The 25,604-nt window shown below is 39.2% G+C and overlaps 1 protein-coding gene across 1 annotated transcript in view; it reads left to right on the top strand.

The window, feature by feature from the left end:
* The window catches only part of LOC137571673 (probable cation-transporting ATPase 13A4), a 51,324-nt gene extending 33,821 nt beyond the window's left edge, over window positions 1-17,503 (top strand). Inside the window, exons 21-30 of the mRNA XM_068281170.1 lie at window positions 2,522-2,601; window positions 4,776-4,818; window positions 5,512-5,621; window positions 6,055-6,151; window positions 7,716-7,788; window positions 10,989-11,160; window positions 12,561-12,769; window positions 13,769-13,857; window positions 15,418-15,498; window positions 16,176-17,503. Coding sequence (XP_068137271.1) covers window positions 2,522-2,601; window positions 4,776-4,818; window positions 5,512-5,621; window positions 6,055-6,151; window positions 7,716-7,788; window positions 10,989-11,160; window positions 12,561-12,769; window positions 13,769-13,857; window positions 15,418-15,498; window positions 16,176-16,403 — 1,182 coding nt within the window. The 3' untranslated portion in view covers window positions 16,404-17,503. The remainder of the gene's footprint in view (window positions 1-2,521; window positions 2,602-4,775; window positions 4,819-5,511; window positions 5,622-6,054; window positions 6,152-7,715; window positions 7,789-10,988; window positions 11,161-12,560; window positions 12,770-13,768; window positions 13,858-15,417; window positions 15,499-16,175) is intronic.
* Window positions 17,504-25,604: the final 8,101 nt, after the last annotated feature.

Here is a 25,604-nt window from a genome sequence, read left to right on the forward strand (position 1 = left end):
TGGCAATCATTGAGATGCTTTTTAGCAAAATTGAGACGAGCCTTAATGTTCTTTTTGCTTAAAAGTGGTTTCTGCCTTGGATATCTGCCATGCAGGCCGTTTTTGCCCAGTCTCTTTCTTATGGTGCAGTCGTGAACACTGACCTTAACTGAGGCAAGTGAGGTCTGCAGTTCTTTAGATGTTGTCCTGGGGTCTTTTGTGGCCTCTCGGATGAGTTTTCTCTGCGCTCTTGGGGTAATTTTGGTCGGCCGGCCACTCCTAGGAAGGTTTATCACTGTTCCATGTTTTGCCATTTGTGGATAATGGCTCTCACTGTGGTTCGCTGGAGTCCCAAAGCTTTAGAAATGGCTTAATAACCTTTACCAGACTGATAGATCTCAATTACTTTTGTTCTCATTTGTTCCTGAATTTCTTTGGATCTTGGCATGATGTCTAACTTTTGAGGTGCTTTTGGTCTACTTCTCTGTGTCAGATAGCTCATATTTAAGTGATTTCTTGATTGAAACAGGTGTGGCAGTAATCAGGCCTGGGGGTGACTACAGAAATTGAACTCAGGTGTGATAAACCACAGTTAAGTTATTTTTTAACAAGGGGGGGCAATCACTTTTTCACACAGGTCCATGTAGATTTGGAGTTTTTTTTCTCACTAAATAATAAAAACCATAATTTAAAACTGCATTTTGTGTTAAATTATGTTATCTGTGACTAATAGTTAACGGTTTTTGATGAGCAGAAACATTTAAGTGTGACAAACATGCAAAAGAATAAGAAATCAGGAAGGGGGCAAATAGTTTTTCACACCACTGTAAAACACGCCTCTTTTACCCATCTGGTCCACCCTTGTATCCTATTTACCTCCTTCTCTGCCTCCCAGATCTCGCACATGTGCCCCTGTGCCGCTTCACTACAGTCCTCAGCAGCGAGATCTGAGAGTCTGTAAAAGGATAGGGTGTATCATAGGGTGTATCACCCGGCATCAATGAGACCCGGCATATTAGACGACCCTTGAATTTTCAGAAAATTTTCAAGGGTTAAAAATTAATTTTATACGCTAGAATATACTGTATATTCTTTTCTCCAGAGAAAAGATATATTTTGAATTTGGATTCCATCAATCATTTCAGTACTTTAATACCTTGATAAAAGGAAGCCTTTAAAACATTGTAAGTTCTTGCTTCGGGATTTAAGATAGAAACATTAAAGTGTATACTTAATAGTGTTTGAAAATTCTTATTTACAAAGTGCTAAGCTTCCTTTAAAAACTAATAAAACATTTTTTCCTTTGCTCTTTCCCAAGAACTTACTAAAAACTGAAGGTGGGAACATAAAATACATAGATAAACAAGCTTTATCTTGACAATAATTGATATTCTGCCATGTTGCAGAAATAAGCATGCTACTGGTCAGTATAATACGATATGCTTCAGTAACAATCAAGAGTTGTGGATGTAAAAAGAAACAAGGGAAAGTAAAAAAAAGTAATTGAAGGACTGGTAACATAAAAAACTCTATAATTTAAAATACCAAAACTCAGATTTGATTTGCTTATTCAAATAAAAATGCACAGTAGTTGTTCAGAACACATCGACATTAGTTTTGCTGAAATGTGCAACATTTGTATTTTGTAATTTTCAGGATAAATCCTTTTACTGCTAAGAGGATTATATGCAAGGGGCAAAGCACAACTACATTTTAAGCACCACTACGTTCATTTTTTCATAGCTGTGCTTGCCTGCAGCTGTACATCTATCCATACAGCTGCAATACATGTATCATATGCATTACAAGTAGGAGACTGATCTAGGTATTTAAATTCCTGATTAATGCAGTATTTCCTCCTCAATCACATCTATTTAACATATGCATTTGGTGAGAAGTCATACCACACTGAATGGTGTTTCCATTTGGATAGTTGATAGAGATCTAGAAAAAGAAACAGAGCATCCCGAATTTGCGACTGCGAGAGAAGACAAATCTTTCTTTTGGACTTATGCATGATTTTTCTCCATTTCAGATCTAATCTGCTGATCATTTTTCTAATCATGGTTGACATAATGATACTTTTTTTCCCAACAATGTCTTAATTGGAATATTTAAATGAAGTTTCTTATAAGCTCTTCATTGGCTACCAATTAACCAGAAGATCCAGTTCAAACTCTTAACTAATAAATTAACGTATAAGTCTCTCCACAATCTTTCTCCTTTGTACATCTCCTCACTAGTTTCCAGATACCAACCTAACCACAATCTCAGATCTGCACATGACCTTATATTGTCCTCCTCTAGAATCACCTCCTCGCATTCATGTCACTATAATTTCCAATTCTGTATTTTGTACCAATTCTGTATTGTGTCCAACTCTCTATTTTGTATATGGGTGTATACCATTGTTCATATTATTTTATACCCCATGTTTGAGTCTTACTTTGCACAGTGCCAAGGAATATGTTGGTGCTTTATTAATCAATAATAATAATAATAATAATATACTTATCACAAATTTGTATTTCTCTTATTGCAGCTTCTTGTGAATGGGGCTATATTTGCAAGAATGTCACCTGGACAAAAATCCAGCCTGATAGAGGAGTTCCAAAAACTAGAGTACGTTTTTTTTTAACATTTTAATGATACTAGCAACTTTAAAAAATTGATTAGCTGGTGAAAAAAGGACTCAAGAATTATTTTCATATATATTTATTGCAACAGACAGTAATCTTACAGCAGTAGAATTACATTCCCAGAAAAACTTATAATAAAATTTCTTTTTGTCACGAATGTGGAATTAGCTCCAAGGTCAGCGCGCAACATGTGCGCTGACACTGTGGAAACCCTCCACAAACGCTTGGAAAAGGGAACCCAGCTTTGGTGCAATGCACCTGTAGAGAGGAATTCCAACCGGCAGATGGAGCTGTGGAGTACAGAGGATCTCAGTCTCTGTACAACCACAGATGCAAGATGTAGATTGTACGAATTGAAGCAATACAGAGCAAGATAGCCTCTCTCTCGAGAGAGAGAGAGTGAGCACAGAGACAGAATGTATGTATGTCCACCAATCTAGTCACCACCCGGCGATGGTTGACATACAACAGCGAAGACCAAGTGAGAAAGCAATCGCAAGAATGGCGATTGCTAATAGAGACACAAGACTGAGTAAAGATAGATCATAGGAAGAATAAAGACAGAACCAATTACAAACTATAATCCAACACGAAAGAACAGACAGGACTAGCTACACGCGGTCACCACACGTTAAGCGCAATGGCGACAAAGTGTGTGCAACCCACGGTCACCGCACGTTAAGCGCAACAGCGACAAAGTGTACCAACCCTGACTAACAAATGAAACACGAAAAAGGAAAACCAACAAAAAACGTGAACGCTTGCTAATCGGTTGCCTCACCCAGACAACAGCAAGCGTTCATTCCGGACAAGACAGACAGAAGGAGTAACCAGTAGCAACCACTGCTCTGGCTACACTCCAAGACAGAGTACCGAGAGATCCACCACCTCAACCGCGAGGGCAAAAGCGATCCTAACAGACAGACAGATGGAGCAACCAGTAGCAACCGCTGCTCCAGCTTACACTCCAAGATAGAATACAGAAAGTTCCACCACCTCTACCGCTAGGGCGAATGCGATCCAAACAGACAAAGCGATTCACTTTCAGCCGCCGCTGGAGAAAGTGCAATCGCAACAGATAAGACAAAACTAGGCAATACAGATAATAAACAACCTGACTGCGCTAGAAAGAATGCTAGTGCACGCCAAAAGATAACTACTCTAAGACAATATTTAGCAAACAATTTGCAGAGGGGCTGTAACTCAAGGTAAGTCCAACAGAAGCAAACCTTTATGACCAGCATGGAATTCTGGGAGGAAATGGTATTTATACTGCAAGCCTTCAAGAGAGGCAGAGCTATCAATAGCCAGATAAGTGAATGCAAATCACTCACCAGAACAGCAAGTCTGGAACTTGCAGAGTGAAGACAGGTCTCCTTTCCAGGGACCTGCAGCATAAGGACCTGAAAAATGGTCAAAAAGCTGCCTGCCTGTGCAGACAGCAGAACAGATCATTACACTTTTTAACCCTTTAGCCACTCATTTTTTTAGAGGCTTCCAAGTGCTACAGGCCAATTTAATTTTGCACATTTTTTATTTCTTTATTTGTCACATTTCCCTGCTAATAATAAGCACTGCTGTAATCTGTATTTATGGCCACGTGTCACTACGGGGCAGTGTGAGACAATAACAGAAGAGTTCTGTTTTCAGTTTCTATATTTTCTACTAGCAGAAAGAGATGAAAGCAATCCAAGAATTTATAGCAAAACGAGTTCTGTCGACTGGGGTCAAAAGCAGTGCACTTATCTCAAACGAGATAACTCTATTGAAGCTGCTAATGGGTTCAAGGCATGATCCCTAATATGCAGTTGCTGTGCGCACTTCTTTAAAAACACTTCTGTATCTGAGAGCTGCAGTGTATAGCTGCCACTCGTACTACAATTGTTATCATAGAAAATAAATACATAGCAGATGCTTCATGTGTTCTCCTTTCAAATTGTGAATGATGCTATCTTCAACACTGTTAGCGTCATATGAATATGAGTACCCGTGGCGTAATCAACTCAATGCTAATTATAACTTCTTGAGGATACACATTCAATATCTGTATTGCTGATTATACTTTTCACACATTTCTTCTTTATTTGGTAAAACAACATATTAAGGGCTTGATTGCATATGGAATGACTTTGACTTTAATTCTTCTATTTCCAACAGTTACTACGTGTGCATGTGCGGTGATGGTGCCAATGACTGCGGAGTAAGTATGCCTAACAAATATCCTCATTTATTGCAAATTATGAGGAAAAAAAGGTCTCTTCTTTCAAATGCAGCGTTTGCTTAAGTTTCCAAGCCAATCCATCCCTAAAACAGCATTTAAATGAAGGCGAACTATTGCCACTGATAGCTATTAGTAATTGTAGCAGATCATTAGACCACCTTGCAATATACAATATATATAAAACCACTGCAGCAGCTCAAATTGTAATACTCAAAATAATCATAATAATAATAAAATAATAATAATACAAAATATGGAATTCTTGATCTCCCTCTTGCTCCTTCCCATAAACAATGGATCGGTTTTTTTTGTCTCCTGAGCAATTTTTTATTGAAATCTCAACTGAGGTTCTAATTTTCTACTGACTTTATTTGACTAAACACCTTTATTGAGACTATTCTGTAACCATTAAAATAAAAACATTATCGTGGATAAAGTCATTTAAAACAATCTTAAAGTGAAGTGACGACTGATGACACACAAACTGCAATGGCTGGTCAGTATTGCAAAGCTGATCACTTCCATTTTATTTTATATTAGTATTTTTTTAAATCTGTCTTAGTCAAGTGCTGCTTCTCAGTATAGAGTCTTCTCCACACAGTCATTGATATTGATACTTTCACTTATCAGTATTATTTATATAAAAATACTATAATTATTATTATCTTTTAGGCACTGAAGGTGGCCCATGCTGGCATATCTCTATCTGAACAAGAAGCATCCGTGGCTTCTCCTTTTACATCTCGGACTCCAAACATCAACTGTATCCCAGAACTTATCAAGTATGTCAAGTATTCATTTATGGGAATTACATTATTCAGTGTTTCTATTCATATATTACACAAAGAGGCAGTCATTTCAAACAGACAGTTACTGTTCCAGTAATGAAATGTACAAATGTTATATCTACCTTATTGGAGGGCCACTACTGTGAGCAATTGTAAAATTTAAATTGCATGTATGTGGTTGTGCACACATACTCATTTACACACTAATTTGACGGTTGGACTGAGCAACTGCTGTTCAGTAAATGCTTTTGAAAATAAAGACAATTATGAGAATGCCCTATAAGGACAGAGACTACTCTGTCCAAGAATCAGCAAAAAAGACCAATTCTTGTTCTTTGGTGTTCTTCTATTATATTTCATTACATTACACGGTACAATTTAAAAAGGTTTCATAATCATCTTTAACTCTTTGCATTTTCCTTCTTAGGGAAGGGAGAGCTGCATTGATTACATCTTTCTGTGTCTTCAAGTACATGACCCTCTATGCCATGATTCAGTTCATTTGCCTGTTGCTACTCTTCTGGGTAATTTATTTTACATTATTTTATTCTTTGTATTTATTTATTTTGAATTGTTTATGTGCAACTTCTGCCCAAAAGCTTAGTGAAATGATGAAACTCCTGTCCTTAATAAGCCTGTGAACACCTGTGGGAGTGGTTCACAGTGACTCCTTTATTAATACTGGCCGTGTTTTTAATACAATAAAAAATGAATTAGTAACAGATGTAAATTGATGAAGTGATCCAATGATCCAACAATCAATGTACTATTCTTAAATCATATTATTATTATTATTGATAAGATGAATGGGTTACTCCAGTGTTTAATCCATAGAAAGTTCATGGTGACCCAGAACCACTAGCAAAGTATCAGGGTCTAAAATAGACAGAAAAATCCTCCTAATAAATAGCAATGTAGAGTATAATTTTCCTTATTAAAACAGAAGGTACTTGTGATAATTCTGCTTTAAGTGAGTGTGTGATTTCCCATGATGCATCACTCCTGAATATGAAGATCAGGTGAATTTCCCTGTCACTTCTCGTTGTACAATGATTGAATTGGGAACCATTGTCATTACAATGTCTACTACTAGCATTCACTGTTATGAATTGTGACAGTGAATCTCACTACGGTATGTACTTTGGTAACTCCATTCACCCTATTTATGGTGAGCATGATATGAAGCTGAGACATGGAAAAGTGGGGAACCCATGTTCAGCTCTGAGCATTGTTGAGATTTTGTTAGGAGTCCAAAGGATGCTAATACCAGTTCATGCAACTGCAAGGAACACCTTTACTAACACATAAAACATACACAGCAAAATTGAAGATGGATTTTGAAGGAGTACAAATAAAGTCAACATTAAACAATACCACATAGCATGGCTAATTCTGACTAGTTTAGCACTGACTAGTTTAGCACTGCCATTCAGCTACCATTTTCACAGCATAGTGATGTGTGTGGTCTGGTCTTCTGTTCTTGTCAGCTCTTCTCTTCTGTGCTAGGACCAAAGTTCTGTAATCTAGTTTTGTTTTTTCTAGCTCCCACAGGGTAACACTACTGAGGCTTCAATTTTTGCACTGCCAGAGTAGTGAAATATGTACAGTATATCTTAGTTATGTACATTAAAAGTGATAAACTACAAACACTGTAAAAGGAACAGTACTGTTATACATTATTTATTCAATGTTTGTCCATACCTACCCCTGATTTACATTACTACATTTATCACTGGTGCCGACATATTTACCTCTGACAAGGTGAATCACTGTAGGATGGTTTTTTCCCCATCTGTAAAGTTAGTAATGTCAGTTGATCTCCCAGAGTGCTCTGAGGGCAGAAGACTGCCTGACATCATAGCCTAGGCCAAACATTACTGGTGCAGTGGGGTTACATACCAACAAAGTATATAGTTATAACTTATATGAAGCTTTCCTGATGCTAAAATAAGGATAATTATAGTAAGAATGGGTATCTATCTATATTTTTTATGTTCTCGTATAAGTAATAAGAGGTCATCTTTAAGTACTAATATTGTAAGATATAACTGAATAAAAAACATCCATTCATTTATTCTTCTTTTTCAGGAATTGAATATTTTGTCAAATTATCAGATGCTTGCTCAAGATGTTGCTGTAACAATTGTAGTCTGCTTAACAAGTAAGAAGCATTACAGTTTAACAAAGCCTTCATCCCTTTTTGTATAGACTCCAAAACCATTCATACACATTTTCCTTCTAGAAAGTATTTCTTGTGGCTGATTTTCAGGAGCCAAGCACATGTTTTCTAGAGATCATATCTAAAAATTTCTAATTTGATGTTTCAAATATTCCTGGAACAGGGGCGTAGCAATAGCCATAGCAGCCATAGCAGCTGCTATGAGGCCCTGGAGCAGAGAGGGCCCAGGTAGTAGTTGATGTGCTCACTATTTACTCTGCTTTCTTACTCCACCCTCTTTGTCTCAGTGCCCATGGACTATACACAGTTTACATTGCATGGGAATGTAAATTGCCTAGTCAACTCCTATCCATAGGTTAGCATTGCTCAAGAGTGCCTAGATCTGATGTTCCCATGGAAATGTTGCTATGGGGTCCCATAATCTCCAGCTACGCCACTGTCCTGGAAACCCTCCTCTCACCAAGATTAACCTTTTCAAAGTATGGGCTTCATCTATTTGTTTCATTTTCATAAATGCTAACAATCTTATAAAAGAACATGTAGTTTTAGTTTGGGTTTGTTTTTTCCTTTGTAAGTACTTTTTTTTGGGTTTTTCAGAAAAACATAGTAAACATTTCAGTAGGAAGCAATTGCTGCAACATAAACAACAGTCCTGGTAACATTCATACTCAGTGTTTGGGACCTTATATAAGCTCTAGTCATGTTTCCCCCCTCCCCCCTTGAGATCCATACCTTCATACTTGCATCAACACAGTTACATATGTTATTTTTTTTTAACTTCAGCTTATAAAAAGAAAACCACTTAGACCAAATTCTTTAGAATTTTTTGTGCTATTTTTGTTTAGTGTACACGCTTAATTACAGCCAGTTCCCTATGGACATGCGATGCACAGTTTTTTTTCCTGGGTGGCAGCCCCTGGTTTAACACTATCCATTTTAACACTATCATCTTGTGTGCATAGGCGACAAGAGCTCTGAATGCTTGCATTTTATGTGAGGATAGACCGTCATATGCAATGTTACCTAAAAAGCATTGTGGGTAGCTAAATTTAACCACCCTGACGTTCTATTTAAATTGCAAGGGTGGCGGTGGCAGGGTTTTTTTCTTGTTATTTTTTTTTTCATGCTGCCAACTGAAAGTTGGCAGCATGAAAGCCCACTTGTGCGCCCTTCTGATCGCTTTCGGCGATCACAAGTTGTTAGGCTTACCCCGTCGCCATGGCGACATCAGACGCCTCCGATCAGCCCTTTACGCTGCCCAAAAGTGTTTGGTCCGGGCAGCGCAGGGCTCTGGCGGGGGGGCCTCTTCCGCCGCTGTGTGCGAGGCCACACGCAGCTGGCAAAGTGCTAGCTGCGTATGGCGCAGTTTATTTGAAGTAAATCGGCCCAGCAGGGCCAGAGATATCAGACTGAGCTCATCCATACCGCCAGGATGGTTAAATAATCGTTATGTTTCTGTGTGAATTTGCTGCCAATAGTGGGCAATACAAAACACTTTTTATGCTTGTTGTAGAGAGCTATAGAGCTATACAAAACTTAACTTATAGCTCTCTTCAACAAGCATAAATAGTGTTTTTTTGTATGCTTTCAGCATAGTGTTTAGAGTTTAATAGTGGGCAATATTTGGGTACTGTCGTGGACATGTGGAAAAAGTCTGTACCTGCCTGTTGACATCTGTTTTTTGTTTGAACTTCCGCAATCTGGCAGGAAAGATATAGCTCCCATGGAGGAATTCCAATGTAATTAGTCTATCACGTGCAGCAACATTTGCCGTGAAGAAGTAGCTCAAAATCTTTTCCCAGTTCTGAGCATGTAGTCTTAATATGACCACCAGCATCAGGACATCCAAATGCAAACAATTCCCAAAGGACTCTACCTTTGCAGTATGAATTTAAACTTTTCACTTTATTTTGCACATATAATTGTGGTTTCATATCACACAACCAGCACAATGTTTCTGGCAGGTATCCCTTTGGCAAGCACTTGATAAACAGTAACCTGCCCAGAATGTGGTGCTGGTTGTCTGTTATGTAACTGCAATTATATATACAAAATAAAGTGAAAATTGGAAATCCATACTGCAAGGGTAGAGTCCTTTTGTAATTGTTTGCATTTGGATGATCTTTGGGGTGTGATTGGCCCCCAACCAAACTGAGACTCCTCATCATGATAAGTATTTAGTTTTGCCTGAGGCCTGTGCACTATGTATACACCATTAGGGCATACCTCAAACAGATCTACACATTAGCATGAATTATCAGCTGAATCTGAACATTAATTTTAATATCATTGCATTTAATGGTTATTCTCACATTAATCTTAATTATGTGACAGCAACAGAATTCTAAAAAACTGTCACAGCTACAAATAAAACATATGCAACATTATAGCATTGTAAAATTCAATATTAAAATCAGTTAAGCTTGGATTACAAAATATCAATATTTCCTTAACATCATGGACTGAGAAGAACTGAATCTTTTATTCATGCCAGTGCATAAAAACGTAACTCAATACAATGCGGACTGCAGAATAATCTGTAAATGATTATTCTTGTATGAGAAGCTCAGTTGTATTACCAGTAATCCTAATACTATCTATCTATCTATCTATCTATCTATCTATCTATCCATCCATCCAATATATATATATATATATATATACATATATATATATATATATATATATATATATATATATATATATATATATATATATATATATATATATATATCACTTTTCCAGGAATTCCAGATAAATGTTTTTGGCACAAACAAGCAATACACAATACCATATGTTGCCACTGTATACATTAATAATATTATTTATAGAACAATAATAATAATATACACATACAATAATTAATCATTAGTAATGCATACATAGAAACAGAATTAGTAATAACATATGGTAAAATTATACTTTTAACTGATTAAAAAATATATACAAATTAAACATACAAAGATTACGGTATTCACACAAAGCATAATGACGGTTATAAAAAAAAAAGAAACATAATAATAACAGCATAGTACCAAATTGAAAATAATGAAAAAACAATGTGTTTGTTTGGAGTTGTGTCTCAAAAACGTAAAAACTGAATAACATTCAGTAAAGATTAATATTTATTTTACACTATTACCATTTTAGTTGATCAAATATATGTGTTTTTACTTTTACAGTGAGTTTAAACCATGCATATCCTAAACTTGCACCGTACCGGCCTCCAGCGCAGCTCATGTCACCTCCTCTCCTGTTCTCAGTAGTGCTTCATGTACTCTTCACTACAGCCATGCAGGTCTATGGATTTATTGTTGTCCAGCAGCAACCCTGGTATTCTGAAAATCCTGACAGGTAAGAAAGAACCTGCATGATGTGTAGCACTCAGAAAATAAGAAATGTATATCTTTACTGTATAAGGTGCATATAGGCTTAGGGCCCATTCACACAAATGACTTCTGCCCCCTCGCACACAATTTGCCCCGATCCATTGCAGAGTAGTGCAGGGAACAGTGTAATACTTACCTGCTTCTAGTTCTGCAGGTCTCCTCCCTACATCACAGCCACACATTCTCTGCTGCCATTCACCAACTTCTGATCATGTGACTTGCATTTAAAGCAGGTTAATAGTACACAGCCAATCTGAAGGCAGGTATGGAGAGGGAGGAGGAGCAGGCCCCAACAGCCTCTACGCCCCCCTCTGCAATTGCATGAATCTAGGAGGCTATTTTAATGCTTATGGTGGATTTTCTTAACAGAGAGATGCCATATGGATGATGTCACTTCCACAGCTTAGACTTTGTTGTAGAGTTGGGCATCTAAACTTTATAAAGACATGCACCACCACATTGTAACACAAGAGACACAAGTGCAGTGTTCGTATGTGAAAAAGTCCTTAAGGAAGAATTAGCACATTCTGCATTACTTATCTGCTGAATATTAATCCAGCTCATCGGACATAGGGCTTGATTTACTAAACCGTGATAACTCATATCATGGCCGTTTTCACATGCATTTTCACATTTGCGCGTAATTGCGAATCTTCACGCGCAATCACGAAAATTCACGTTTGCGCACAAAAATTGTCGATTGTGCGGGCAAATTCATAATCACGTGAAAATGTGCATGAAAACGGACATGATATGAGTTATCATGGTTTAGTGAATCAAGCCCATAGTGTGAAAACAGCAACATGCAGAAAACATTATTTGCAGACTTGCCTTTAGTAATCAGATTAGGTGACATTTGGGTAATATGGGTATTGCTCATGAGTGATCGGAGTATTTTAAGTCTGAAACTAGAGATTCAAAAAAATAAGCTAATACATGAGTTACACAGGATTATATAGAACCTCATGTGTCAACCCTTATTTGTACTTTGGACCCATCAGCCCCCATGCAGAATAGGCATTGCAGAGCATGCATAATCACTGTATACCTCCACAGCTTCTCATGACACTTATACAAATTTCTGCATCTTCTAAATCCAGCACAGTTACTGCAGTCACATGATGTGGGAAGGAGGTAAATGTGGTTCTGCAGCATGCTGTTTAATGCTTATTCTGCATGGGGCTCCCACAGTACATGTTAGTGGGGTCATGCTTTGCAGATGACTCATAGGATAAAGAGCAACGATATGCAGGTAATCATTTTTATTTCTTAAATACATGTTGCTTCCATGTTCTACTGAAAATGCATATATTGAAGTGAAATCTGTATTGAACAGTATGATTTAAAATGTATCTTATTTTTTAGCACTTGCATCTTTGGGAATGCCAGTGATGTGAATGCCACTACGCCCTCTAACAGTACCATGAGTCCAGCACGACCAGGGGGCGTACTGAATGTGAGCCATAAGACCTATGAGACAACCACTCTGTGGCCACTGACTACTATTCACTGCATAATTATGGCATTTGTGTTCTCCAAGGGCAAACCATTCCGAAAAGCAATTTACACTAATTGTAAGTATTCTAAAAAAAACAAAACACTGTGCTACAAGAAAAATGTATAGAACATACCTTCAATTTTTATTGCCCAATTTTACCACCTCCATGTAGAATGAGGGCCAATAGATTTTTAATACTAACAACAGATTTTGTATGTAAGCTCTTATACTACATGAATGGTGGGAAAATTGCTCAATAATTGGCTAATCAAAAATGAAAGTGTGTACCAGGTTTAAACATCACAATCGTTATTTGCTGATCAGTGGTAATTAGTCGGTGATTGTCAAAGTATTATGACAAGGAATTCCTTGAAGTGTACCTGAGAAGAAGAAGAAAAAAGTTGTATACATACCTAAGGCTTCCTCCAACCCCCTTCACGCTGATTAGTCCCTGGCTGTGCTCCTCCGCTGCCTGCAGCCTCCACAATCCAGCCCAGTACTGCACAAATGCAGAACTCTACCGGCCAAGGGAGCGCGATGGGGCACGCGCAAGTGGCTGGGCATGAGCAGCAAGCCCCCGACTCCGGTAGTTACCGGGCTCGATTGCGGAGGCTGTAGGTGGTGGAGGAGAATGGCGAGGGACTTATCAGTAAAGTATTGTGAATCTGATATGAATATAAAGGCTCACCACACTTGTGAACTTAAGTCTCATGCATGTTAGTGTACTGCTTAATAACAAAAAATGAAACGTTTGCTAACCTTAGCAGTGAACCTTTTCCAGTACCTAACCAACTAATGTCTGCCATACCTGAACAAATAAAATAGTTTTGCTTTAGTCATCCAGAACTCAGATTATGCACTGATTGAAATATCAACTGATTGTGCTGATGTCTTCTGCTGTTAAGATGGGGAGAAACTTCATGATAGCAGAATGAAAGTAGTCACTAAAAGGCAATGCACCACAGTCACATTTAATCAGAATTTTTACTATTATACATTTATTAAGGTTACTGTGTAATATGTGCTATACAGTAATGAAAAACATTTTGTAAAATAATTATTTTTCTGTTATTAGATACATTTGCTGCAGTGCTGACAGGCCAGATTGGAGTTTGCATTTTCCTTCTATTTGCTGACATCGACGGCATTTACAGTGTAATGGAGGTAAGCAGGTCAAGTTAATTAGCAAGCTTTTTTTGCTAAGCAATACCAGCACGTTTTCAAAGAGGAGCTTGAGCCACAAATCCCTTTTCATGAATTAGCTTAGCTTATTACCTCAGCGATTGTGGGATTCCTAGACCACATAACCGACCTTAGGAGCCTCATCTTCAGCTCCTGATTTGGATTCATTGGTGCTTTATTGGTAATATTGGTATTATGTGGATACAGTATATACTGGTATAAAGGTTTGACTCCAATGTAAGAAATAATTACACTTTATAATCCCTTTTCATATCTAATGCTGTTTTTTTTAAGTTTCTAAACTTGCTTTAGTAGTGCTGGTTGAATTGGTTGCAGTTTGGTTAGAGAGCAGTTCACCAGAACCGGGCCCAAAATTCAGGCCATTGTATATCCCAAATCTAAACTCTATTGAGGTCTAGAGATGGTTGGAAATGCTGTTTTCAGATTCCACGGAAATTCCACTTTCCGAAAATATTGATTACCAATACCACGGCATACTGATGATAATCCGAGTTCCGATTCCGATTTCTGACTTTCTGAAACTTCTGAATAGGTACTCTAATTGGCTAAATACTTCTGACTCAGAAGCATTGGACCAATCAGAAAATGCCAATCAAAAGACTTGGATACTACTGAATATTTTTGAGTCTTCTGATTGGCCTCAAATTTTTGTGGTGTTCCGATTTTCGCAGTAAAACACCACATTCTCTGATTGTACCAATACTACAGAATTTCTCAAATTTTCTGAATTATGGAAATTCAGAAATACGTGATATAATTGGACCAAACTGAGAATGCGGTGATTTACCATGAAAATCAGAAACCGCCACAAATACTTTAGGCCAATCAGAAGACTCAAAAAATACTCTGTAGTATCTGAGACTTGTGATTGGTCTATAATTTCCACAGCAATTTAATTTTCACTGAAAAATTCTGCATTCTCCGATTGGTCCAAAGCTTTTACGTTCTCTGATTGTGCTAAAACTACCTTGTTGTGGTAAATCAGACTTCCTCGGAAATCCGATTACAGAATGGTGATTACTGAGTTCCGATTTTCTGATCAGAAACCCTATTTTCAATTGGAAAATTGGATATTTTGATTCCGACAGAAATTTCTGACCATCCCTATTGAGGTCAATGGTGACAGGAACTGAGTGGCTGTTCAGTGGTCTGCTGCAACTGGAGCTTTCACAGTAGGTGCCTCTGAGTACTAATTCCAGTAAAGCCAGTGTTGTGCTTTGGTGTAATATAGAACAAAGGTGGGCTTTCAGAGGGGAAAAATACTCAGTGACCAAAATGCTGTCCTTTTGTTAAGAGGGACAGTGGGGTATCAGAAAATTTGGAAAAGCTTCTGGACTATTCAGAGGATTTCTTCTAATGAGGTTTCTATTTTTGATCTAATTTTTAATTCAGAAATGTTTTAAATGCTAATAAAAAATCAGTTCATGTGAATTACCTAACAAACCCCTAAAGCGATGTTTTTGATATGCCAATGGTCACAAAAGGGAAACATAACTCAATTCTGTTTGCTTTCCTTTCCAGCTTGTGTGTGTACCAATATCTTGGAGAATCACTTTATTTATCATACTGGTCATCACATTTGCTGTATCAGTCTTAGCAGAGGTAAGTTGTATATTGATTTCATGCAGCATATTACAGACAAAATTATTTTAAAAGGTTTAAATAAACACAGTATAATGTTTTACAATAGTCAGTAATATACTATGTGATGGAGCAGATTGGTCTGTACACGTAGATAGGCACCCAGTATGACAATTTAGAACTCTTTACTGGAGAAAAACTTGCAGATATAAATCATACACCACCATCAGGAAATGCCGCTTACAAAGAACACAGAGAGGAACACAGAGAGACTACAGGAAATAACAATATCATAGATATCATCATCACATTTTACACACAGTGACATCTTGTGGTTGTTTTACTATACTACAGTTTAGGTCATAATCCTGTTGATACTTCCAACTCTATACACAGTAATCCATAGCTTTATGAAGACTGCCACCATGGATTTTGTCAAATTACTGTACCTGATAACATGTCCATTATTCCCAGGATTCAAATGTACCTCTTGTTACAGTTTACTAGGTACTTGCACATTGTCTGCATACAGCATCTTTACCATTAGTTAGAGAATATGTCACTAAGAAACATAATTTTTTAACTAAAACAAAATTACAGTATGGTCGGGAAGGCATAATACATTTCATGTATTTTTTTTAACAAAGTGGTTTTATCCCTTAATATATGTCTTTAACATTATTTTTGTGTTTTATTAGGAATTTATCATAGAGAACAGAAAGCTTTGGCTGCTAATGAAAAAAATGATCAACTACAAGTCAAAGAGTCAGTACAGAAAAACCATCAGAGCAGTAGAGATGGATCAGAACTGGCCACCTATAAACCGGACATATTGCACAAAACCAGTCCTCAGACATACAAATGAAAAAGTATACAGCAATCCAGCTTTTGAAAGCGATGAATGTGTAATAACTGAGAAGCAGTGAATGGTCACCAGCAAATTGCAATCTCAGAATTGTTTCATGTGTGGCTTTAAAGGAACACTATCAATGACCAAGTGTTCTAAAATGACAATGTACAAATAATGTCTAAGAAGCTGTGTAAGCATTTTTCTACTTTTCATGTTAAATATCAGAGGCAAAAGTTGTAATTGGTTGTGTGTAGGATGTAGCTACATTGGAACAAATCATTAGCAAGATGGAGTGTCTGTGCTTCAATGTTACACAGCCAGTGCTGTTCTTTGCATATGAGACTACAGAGTATTTTTATTTGAAAGCAAAAAGATCTTTTAGTATGAATAGCCTGGGTATCAGGTTTTACACACAATTACAAATGTTTATGCTGCACATAACAAGATACATTTCCTCTGCTCTCAGAGCAGACAACTCAGTCATTCAGAGAGACAAGCAGCTGCTGTTAAGCTAGTGAGACCTGTCATCTGCTAAAGGTATAAAGTACACACAGGTTTAACAGATGTAGGGAGATGGATTCCCCTTTCCCCTCATCATTCACTGATCACCATGACCAGTCAGTGAATTGTGAAAGGAATGGGATAACAGTAAATAAAGAGATAAACAGTGAATTGTATACAGCAGTAGTTAGGAACGCTTAACCAACTATCTGTTTCCCATCCCAGTTTAAAAACATGTTAATCCATAGTGTTCCTTTAAGCTAGTCAAATTAAGCATCTGCAATAATCGGAATTACTACTGATATGGAAATGTTATCAGGTCAGAATGCATTCCTTATTTTGATTGCCAGAGAAAAAAGACATTCCCTTGTAAACATTACAATCATGTAATCCGATAAATATGGTTATCTGGAAAATTACAGAATGGGGATGCAGTGCTTATTTAGGTTGCCTGGTAGGAAACCTTATAAATCTGTAAGGCATTCTAACCTTTTAATATTTTAATATGCTGTATCACACAAACTATATCATTCTGTGACTTAACATTTCAGATAGCAAATGCATTACAAAATGAGAAATTTTTTAATGTGAACAAAGTCGTATGTGGCACATACATGCTGCTGTGTTTTTGTTTTTATACTGATGAAATAATAAATAAGGTGTTATATTTTTAAATATGTCGCTGTATTTCTTGTTAATTCACTTACAAATATTTAACTCTTCTCTGCCCTGTCCACATAAGTTCTCACCCACTGTACCCTTAAAACACAAGTGTACAGCGTGGCAAGTGGAAGGTGGATGGGGATTTGTGCAACTATAAGGGCAGGGAAAGGAGTATGAATCTCCTTTAAGGCTGTGGACAGCTGCTATTACATCTGAGTTTGAATCAAAATGCCCCAATAATAATGGCCAATTGGTCTATTATTAAAGTATTTAATTATGTGAGGTATCTCCTTCTGTCCCTCATAAAATGCTAATCTTTTTAAAGGGCTATTAGGGACCTTAAAGGGGAAAGCTCATTCAAAATTTTTGTCAAGAACAATGGTAGGTAGAAATTGAATCAAATCAAATCATTTCATTTATTCAGTTTATTACAACATATTAAAATTTCACATGAAAGAATGCAGGATTTTTCGCATAGCCATTACAGCAATATAGTATTTTCACAATGTTAACAATAATCACAGTTTATATACTAACAATTATGAAAGTGCTGCAGTGACACAAAAAAATCCAATTTGTAAATAAAAAATGTAAAAGCTAGAAAACTGAAACCAGGAGTGTACTGCCTCTCCAGTTGGTAGTCCATTTCAAACCAGAAATAGTAGATACATTGGATAAGCGCACATCATATATAGAAACTGCACAGCTGTGAATGTTCTTCTAACAATCAACGAAGCAGACAATAAATATGGGAGTATTGGCTATACTTCACCCACCACCAGGGCACCCTTCAAGAAACAACAGACTCACCGGATGCACTGCAACCCCTGTTAGGTGGGTTGAAAAGTGCTTCAACTCCTGGATACCTCAGCACTTAAGGCTCCAGGATCCCCAGCTCTCCACAGATATATAGTGTTAACCCTCAAAGATAGAGTGAAAACACTCTTGGTATTCTGTTTAAAAAGCTTCAAATCTTTATTAAAAATTGCACTGACATGTTCCTTCTCTGATATATTGGCACAGAGAGTTTGGTACACGGGCTTTCCCCTGCTGCCCCTTAGCAGGCACTGATACAGTTGGTGTATTAAGCCGCCGCAGCCCCACGTCTCTCACCCGCAGTATCGGCCGCCGCCTTATAGTTCAAACCCAGGTTGCTTCCTCATCCTCCCAGGCTCCGCCCGACTAGTTTCGTCACTCTATCGTGACTCATCATTTCTGAAGTTCCAATCAGATAGGCACAGCAGCGCGACCCAGCTGCTGTGCAGAGGAAACACAATAGTGGTTCCCTTTAGCGATGATATACAGGAAGTACTTACTTCCTCTATATCACGTTACCATGGGAACCACTATTGTGTTTCCTCTGCACAGCAGCTGGGTTGCGCTGCTGTGCCTATCTGATCGTAACTTCAGGAACCTTCTATGATGGAGGAGAGGGCCAGGGAGGAACATAGAGGAAGCAGCAGCCATCGTCAGCTCAGGAGGTATCAGAGCAGCAGCTATGGGGAGGGAGGGGGGAGTGGGCAGGCATTGGGGGCAACTATACTAGCTATTTACACTGGGGGTTGCATCCTCACAAGTTTGCCTCAGGTGACAAAAAGTCTACAACTGGTCCTGGTTCCCTTGCTGGTATTTGCTTCCAACAGTGATTTGTTTACAATATGTACTTGGGGTATCAACCACCAAATTTCCATTTAGCTGCCCTGAACTTGCAGCCCAACACTGATAATGGGTTCAAGGTGATACCTGAGACATATTTCCATCTGTATCAATGTTGTTCAATTATACTGGCACACTGGCTCAAGCAGCGCTACTAGTCTAAGGAGCGTAGTATAGACTAGTGATACATTCCCAGTTTGAAAGATGAGCACATACGTAAGGCACATGGCTCGCAGTACAGATGCTTTCATCTGCAGAACTATTTGGAAATGTGACATCAGAAGAAAAAGAATATGCACCACCCGTCCATAGCTATTGTGGTTTATTGAACATCTAGCAACAACAACATGCTCAATGGAATGACATCATACACGCTGTACCTTCAACATGTCAATGTGCAGCTGTGGGGGTGGAGGTGGGTGCACCAGAAGTGGGGCCGACCCACTTTTTTTTAACACTAGGCGTCCCCACACACACTATTCTGTGTGCTCTGAACAGAGTTGAGAGCACACAGGCAGTGTCTTTACAGGAAAGATCATTAGCTTCTCGTTAAAGCCATGATCTTTTCATTACATGCACTTTGATTGGCTCAGGGAACACATGTTCCTTCTCTGATATATTGGCACAGAGAGTTTGGTACACGGGCTTTCCCCCGCTGCCCCTTAGCAGGCACTGATACAGTTGGTGTATTAAGCCGCCCCAGCCCCACGTCTTTCACCCGCAGTCTCGGCCGCCGCCTTATAGTTCAAACCCAGGTTGCTTCCTCATCCTCCCAGGCTCCGCCCGACTAGTTTCGTCACTCTATCGTGACTCATCATTTCTGAAGTTCCAATCAGATAGGCACAGCAGCGCGACCCAGCTGCTGTGCAGAGGAAACACAATAGTGGTTCCCTTTAGCGATGATATACAGGAAGTACTTACTTCCTCTATATCACGTTACCATGGGAACCACTATTGTGTTTCCTCTGCACAGCAGCTGGGTTGCGCTGCTGTGCCTATCTGATCGTAACTTCAGGAACCTTCTATGATGGAGGAGAGGGCCAGGGAGGAACATAGAGGAAGCAGCGGCCATCTTCAGCTCAGGAGGTATCAGAGCAGCAGCTATGGGGAGGGAGGGGGGAGTGGGCAGGCATTGGGGGCAACTATACTAGCTATTTACACTGGGGGTTGCATCCTCACAAGTTTGCCTCAGGTGACAAAAAGTCTACAACTGGTCCTGGTTCCCTTGCTGGTATTTGCTTCCAACAGTGATTTGTTTACAATATGTACTTGGGGTATCAACCACCAAATTTCCATTTAGCTGCCCTGAACTTGCAGCCCAACACTGATAATGGGTTCAAGGTGATACCTGAGACATATTTCCATCTGTATCAATGTTGTTCAATTATACTGGCACACTGGCTCAAGCAGCGCTACTAGTCTAAGGAGCGTAGTATAGACTAGTGATACATTCCCAGTTTGAAAGATGAGCACATACGTAAGGCACATGGCTCGCAGTACAGATGCTTTCATCTGCAGAACTATTTGGAAATGTGACATCAGAAGAAAAAGAATATGCACCACCCGTCCATAGCTATTGTGGTTTATTGAACATCTAGCAACAACAACATGCTCAATGGAATGACATCATACACGCTGTACCTTCAACATGTCAATGTGCAGCTGTGGGGGTGGAGGTGGGTGCACCAGAAGTGGGGCCGACCCACTTTTTTTTAACACTAGGCGTCCCCACACACACTATTCTGTGTGCTCTGAACAGAGTTGAGAGCACACAGGCAGTATTAATTTCAAAATTAATTGTGGCGCTTGTAGACTAATGTTTAGTGGGCTGCAGGGAGAGTTATAAGGTTTAAAGGGATACTGTAGGGGGGTCGGGGGAAAATGAGCTGAACTTACCCGGGGCTTCTAATGGTCCCCCTCAGACATCCTGTGCCCGCGCAGCCGCTCACCGATGCTCCGACCCCGCCTCCTGTTCACTTCTGGAATTTCTGACTTTAAAGTCAGAAAACCCCTGCGCCTGCGTTGCTGTGTCCTCGATCCCGCTGATGTCATCAAAAGCGCACAGCGCAGGCCCAGTATGGTCTGTGTCTGTGCAGTACACTCCTGGTGACATCAGCGGGAGCAAGGACACGGCAACGCAGGCGCAGTGGTTTTCTGACTTTAAAGTCAGAAATTCCAGAAGTGAACCGGAGGCGGGGCTGGAGCATCGGTGAGCGGCTGCGAGGGCACAGGATGTCTGCGGGGGATCATTAGAAGCCCCGGGTAAGTTCAGCTCATTTTCCCCCGACCCCCCTACAGTATCCCTTTAACCTTATCGATTCTTTAAACAGGTAAAATTAGTCTATCTCTGCGCCCCAGTGACCAATACACTTTGTTTTCCACTATAAAAGTTTTATTTATAAAACAAGCTCAATTAAAACAACAAATGTGTCTCCCAAACTTCTAGAGATCAGCTGACCTCACCACACCTCAATACTTCCACACACACTCCACAGCCACAGCTCACGATGGTTGCGATCTCTACCTACTGAAAAGCCAGCCTAAAGCCGCCCGTGATCAGACAGGGGGATCCCCACCTCCGCTGTGTCTGTTAGTAGTTCGCAGGCCTGTTCTCTTTAATTAATGAGGTGGATAGCAGTCCGGTGTAGATTAAATAGCCTTTCCAAAAAGTTTTTGCGGAAAAAGTACTTCAAACGCTGTATAAACGCTTAATAAGCGCTAGATCCTCCATAAAAATATATATGTATAACAGATCTCAGTCTCCAGTCTGTAAATGTCCTCTCCATATATTCAATGTTTCATCAATAACCTTAGACAGTGAAGTTCATAGCAGTTCTCTGCTCCGCATATAGCGTGTTACTTATTGACTCACGTCTCCCTTGATGTATGGAAGGGCTGGACGTTTTCTCCTCTGTCAGCTGGATAAAAGGAGTCTTATACAGCGTGCCTCTACGAGCTCCCTGGTCCCGGCCGGAGACTCCTGGGGCTCGGAGCCGCTTACTGCTTGGCGGTGATACTCTCCGTGAACGGGATGTTACTGGGTGACGTCACCTCGTTTCTCCACCAATCAGGGCCTACGCGTTTCGGCAGGAAACGCCTACCTTCATCAGGGCCTTCCTGATTGGCTATCTCCCTCCGTCCTTTGTAGCTGTAACTCCGCCTCCTCCATTTGTTGCCTTATCGTAACACTCATTCTCTGCGGGCTGTTAAAAAGCAAATAGCTCAACATCATTGTTTAGACCACAAGGGGCCAGACTATTTAAAGTGTAAATCCACTTTGTCTCTTCTCTTGACATTTTTTTAATAAAATCGCCACCTCTCCACTCTTTTTCCACCAGTTTTATGGCATAAAACTTCAATGAATCAAGGCTACCGTTATGTTTATCTTTAAAATGTTTAGCTAAGGGGTACTTGCTGCCCCCCCCTTTAATAATATTAATATGCTCCCCAATTCTAGATGACAACTTTCTTTTGGTTCTACCAACGTACTGCTTAGGACAGCCACACTCTATTACATAAATAACCCCCATACTTATACAATTTAAATTGTTATCAATCTTAAATTCCTGACCAGTTGCACATGATCTAAATTTACAGATGGGGTCAGTGTGCCTGGTATTCTTACATGCATTGCAGAAACCACATCTTTTAAATTCCCCACTTCCCCATTTCCCTCCCACCTTCTCTTTTAAGGGAATAGTTGGTGCTATAATGCTCTTAATATTTGTAGCTCGCCTGAATGTGAATTTGGGTTGTTCTGATAGGATTCCATTAAGTGTCTTATCCTGTTGTAATATATGCCAATATTTACCCACTATCTTCCTAACTCTACCAGCTTGTTGTGAGTACTTCATATTTATACTAAGGGGTGGTGACATTGGTGGTCTGATCTTTGATTTTAATAGGTCAGCCCTTCTACTTTCTCGCACTTCCTCCTCAACCTTTGCTAAAGCATTTCCCTCATATTTCCTCTCTAAAAATCTTTCCTTTATTACGTCAGCCTGAGTGTCATAGTCTACTAATTCCGTACAATTTCTCCGAATTCTTAGAAATTGACTTTTTGGGACATTGGACAGCCACTTCAACATATGACAGCTGTCCAAATAGATGTAGCTATTTGTGTGTACTTTTTTAAAAAAGGTTTTTTTTTTTTTGTTTTTTGTTTTTTTTGTTTTTTTGTCTACTTTGTGTCTATTTGTGTCAGCACACAGGCAGTGTCTTTACAGGAAAGATCATTAGCTTCTCGTTAAAGCCATGATCTTTTCATTACATGCACTTTGATTGGCTCAGGGAACACATGTTCCCGTTCACCAATCAAAGGTGTGTCAGTCATGGCGGGTAAAAACACATAAATCTAGGCACATCACTTCAAGTTAGAGCATTTAAAGAAGATATTAGAAAGGTGCTAAAGGGATTGTGGCCAGCAAAATAGTGGAGAAAGTTAACCCTTTGCACACTCACATGCAAATGTTTACGCATATGCATTCACAAAAAAATAATTATCCAGGAACCACCGCTATCCCTACAGCTAAGTTAAGAAAAGAATGCATTCTGTTGTGTAGTCTCTGATGAAGCAAGGTTAATCCTTGCGAAACAGCTGTCAGACAACTTTCCTCCCCCCACTGCTGTAACCTGTGTGTCGACCCGGTCACAATAAAGGGTATTTTTATGCAGCAGTGCCCTTCTCTCTTCCTTGATTGACTTGGACTTTGCACTGCTTGGGAGCACGCTGCAGGTAAGCCCAGTGTGACCTGGTATCCATCCCTGCCGCATTTAGTGCCAGTTTTTGTTCTCCTTTCATTTGAACTGTTGTGTAGTCAGTGTCACCTATACTGTGCAGAAGTACCCAGGTATTCGTAGGTGTCCTAACTCTGGCCCTGTAACATGCATAATGCAGACATGCAAACATTCATTGCATCAAACATATCTAAAGATTAGGAGCACATATCCTGACGTCCTCATACCAATTGCACAGGGAGCTAACGTAATGTATCCATGCGCACCATGCACATACGCCAGCATAAGCTGTGTGCATGCTGACAATTGGCACAGAGAGGGGAAGGAGGGAGTGCACTTGAATAAACCCTTGCCACAAAGTTCAATTACAAGAAAAAACAAATAAATCCAGTCACATCACCTCAAGTTAGGACATTTAAATATGTTATTAGGGAGGTGCTAAAGGGGGTGTGCCCAGCAAAATGTCAGAGAAAGTTAACCCTTTGTACACTCACATGCAAATGTTCATACATATGCATTCACAAAAAAATAATGATCCAGGAACCACTGCTATCCCTACAGCTAAGTTAAAAGCCAAAGTCTTGGTTACAAAAGAATGCATTCTCTTGCGTATTCCGAATCAGAATCAGAATCAGAATTTATTTTGCCAAGTACAACGGTGGGTTGTACCTGGAATTGGTTTTGGCGCATACAGGGTCGTTGATGAAAACAAGAAAGAGCACGGTTAAGCATGGTACATACGTAGACATGGGACAGGCATACATAAGACAACATTGCAGCTTGTGCGTACAATTAAGCAGAGCGACGTATACAGTTAAGCATGGTACATACGTATAAGCAATAGAAGCAAAATAAAAAGCAAAAACAGAGAGCATTTCAGCATACACAAACAGTTAACGTAATACAAACATAGCAAAACAAACAAACAAAGTATTCACACATATTGTGCAGAAGTACCCAGCCAGGTATAGGTGTCCTAACTCTGGCCCTGTAACATGCATAATGCAGACATGCAAGCATTGATTGCAGCGCACACACATGCATGGAGGCAGTGGTGGGCAGCAATTTAAAATGCCTGTTTGCCATTAACAGAGGCAAAGTAGATGTTTTAATATGATGGGTGGTTGGGTAGTGGTTAAATAAAACTAGCAATAGTTTCACCTTGGTATACCAGTATATAGCTTTAATTTTTAGTCTTGACCCTCAAGCCAAGATACTTTTACTGCATAATAGCTAGGGGGCATACAAGCTTACTGATTACAGCAGGTGATGAATGTTTCTGATTTTCAGTGCTTCTTCATGCAGAAAGACTGAAGTTACTAGGCTTCTACTGGGCAGTACATGCTTTAGACAGAACATGAAAATGTAGTGAATTTATAGTTGGAAAAAAATGCTGTTTGAGTTTTTTTTAGCCATGGGCAACAGGTTACAAACCGACATGGGAAGACTAACTAACAATAACTTTTAATATGTGTAGCAGATAAGTATTTATATTCACTTTATGTTCTCCACTGTGTGGAACTATAATCTCCGTAGTATTCTGCAATCAACTGGCAGCAGGGCAGGGTAGTGAATGAAGTATTCCAAGCTCTTCCTTACATCTTGGGCCCAGTGTTTGGGCATCGCAGTTCAACTGATCTACATTTTTTGATCTGGATGTTTGCTTTTAATGAGATACATAGAAAGTATAATAAATGAATCATTGTTACAGATTGAATTT

The sequence above is a fragment of the Hyperolius riggenbachi genome, chromosome 4 (assembly GCF_040937935.1).
Source record: "Hyperolius riggenbachi isolate aHypRig1 chromosome 4, aHypRig1.pri, whole genome shotgun sequence".
Lineage (NCBI taxonomy): Eukaryota > Metazoa > Chordata > Amphibia > Anura > Hyperoliidae > Hyperolius > Hyperolius riggenbachi.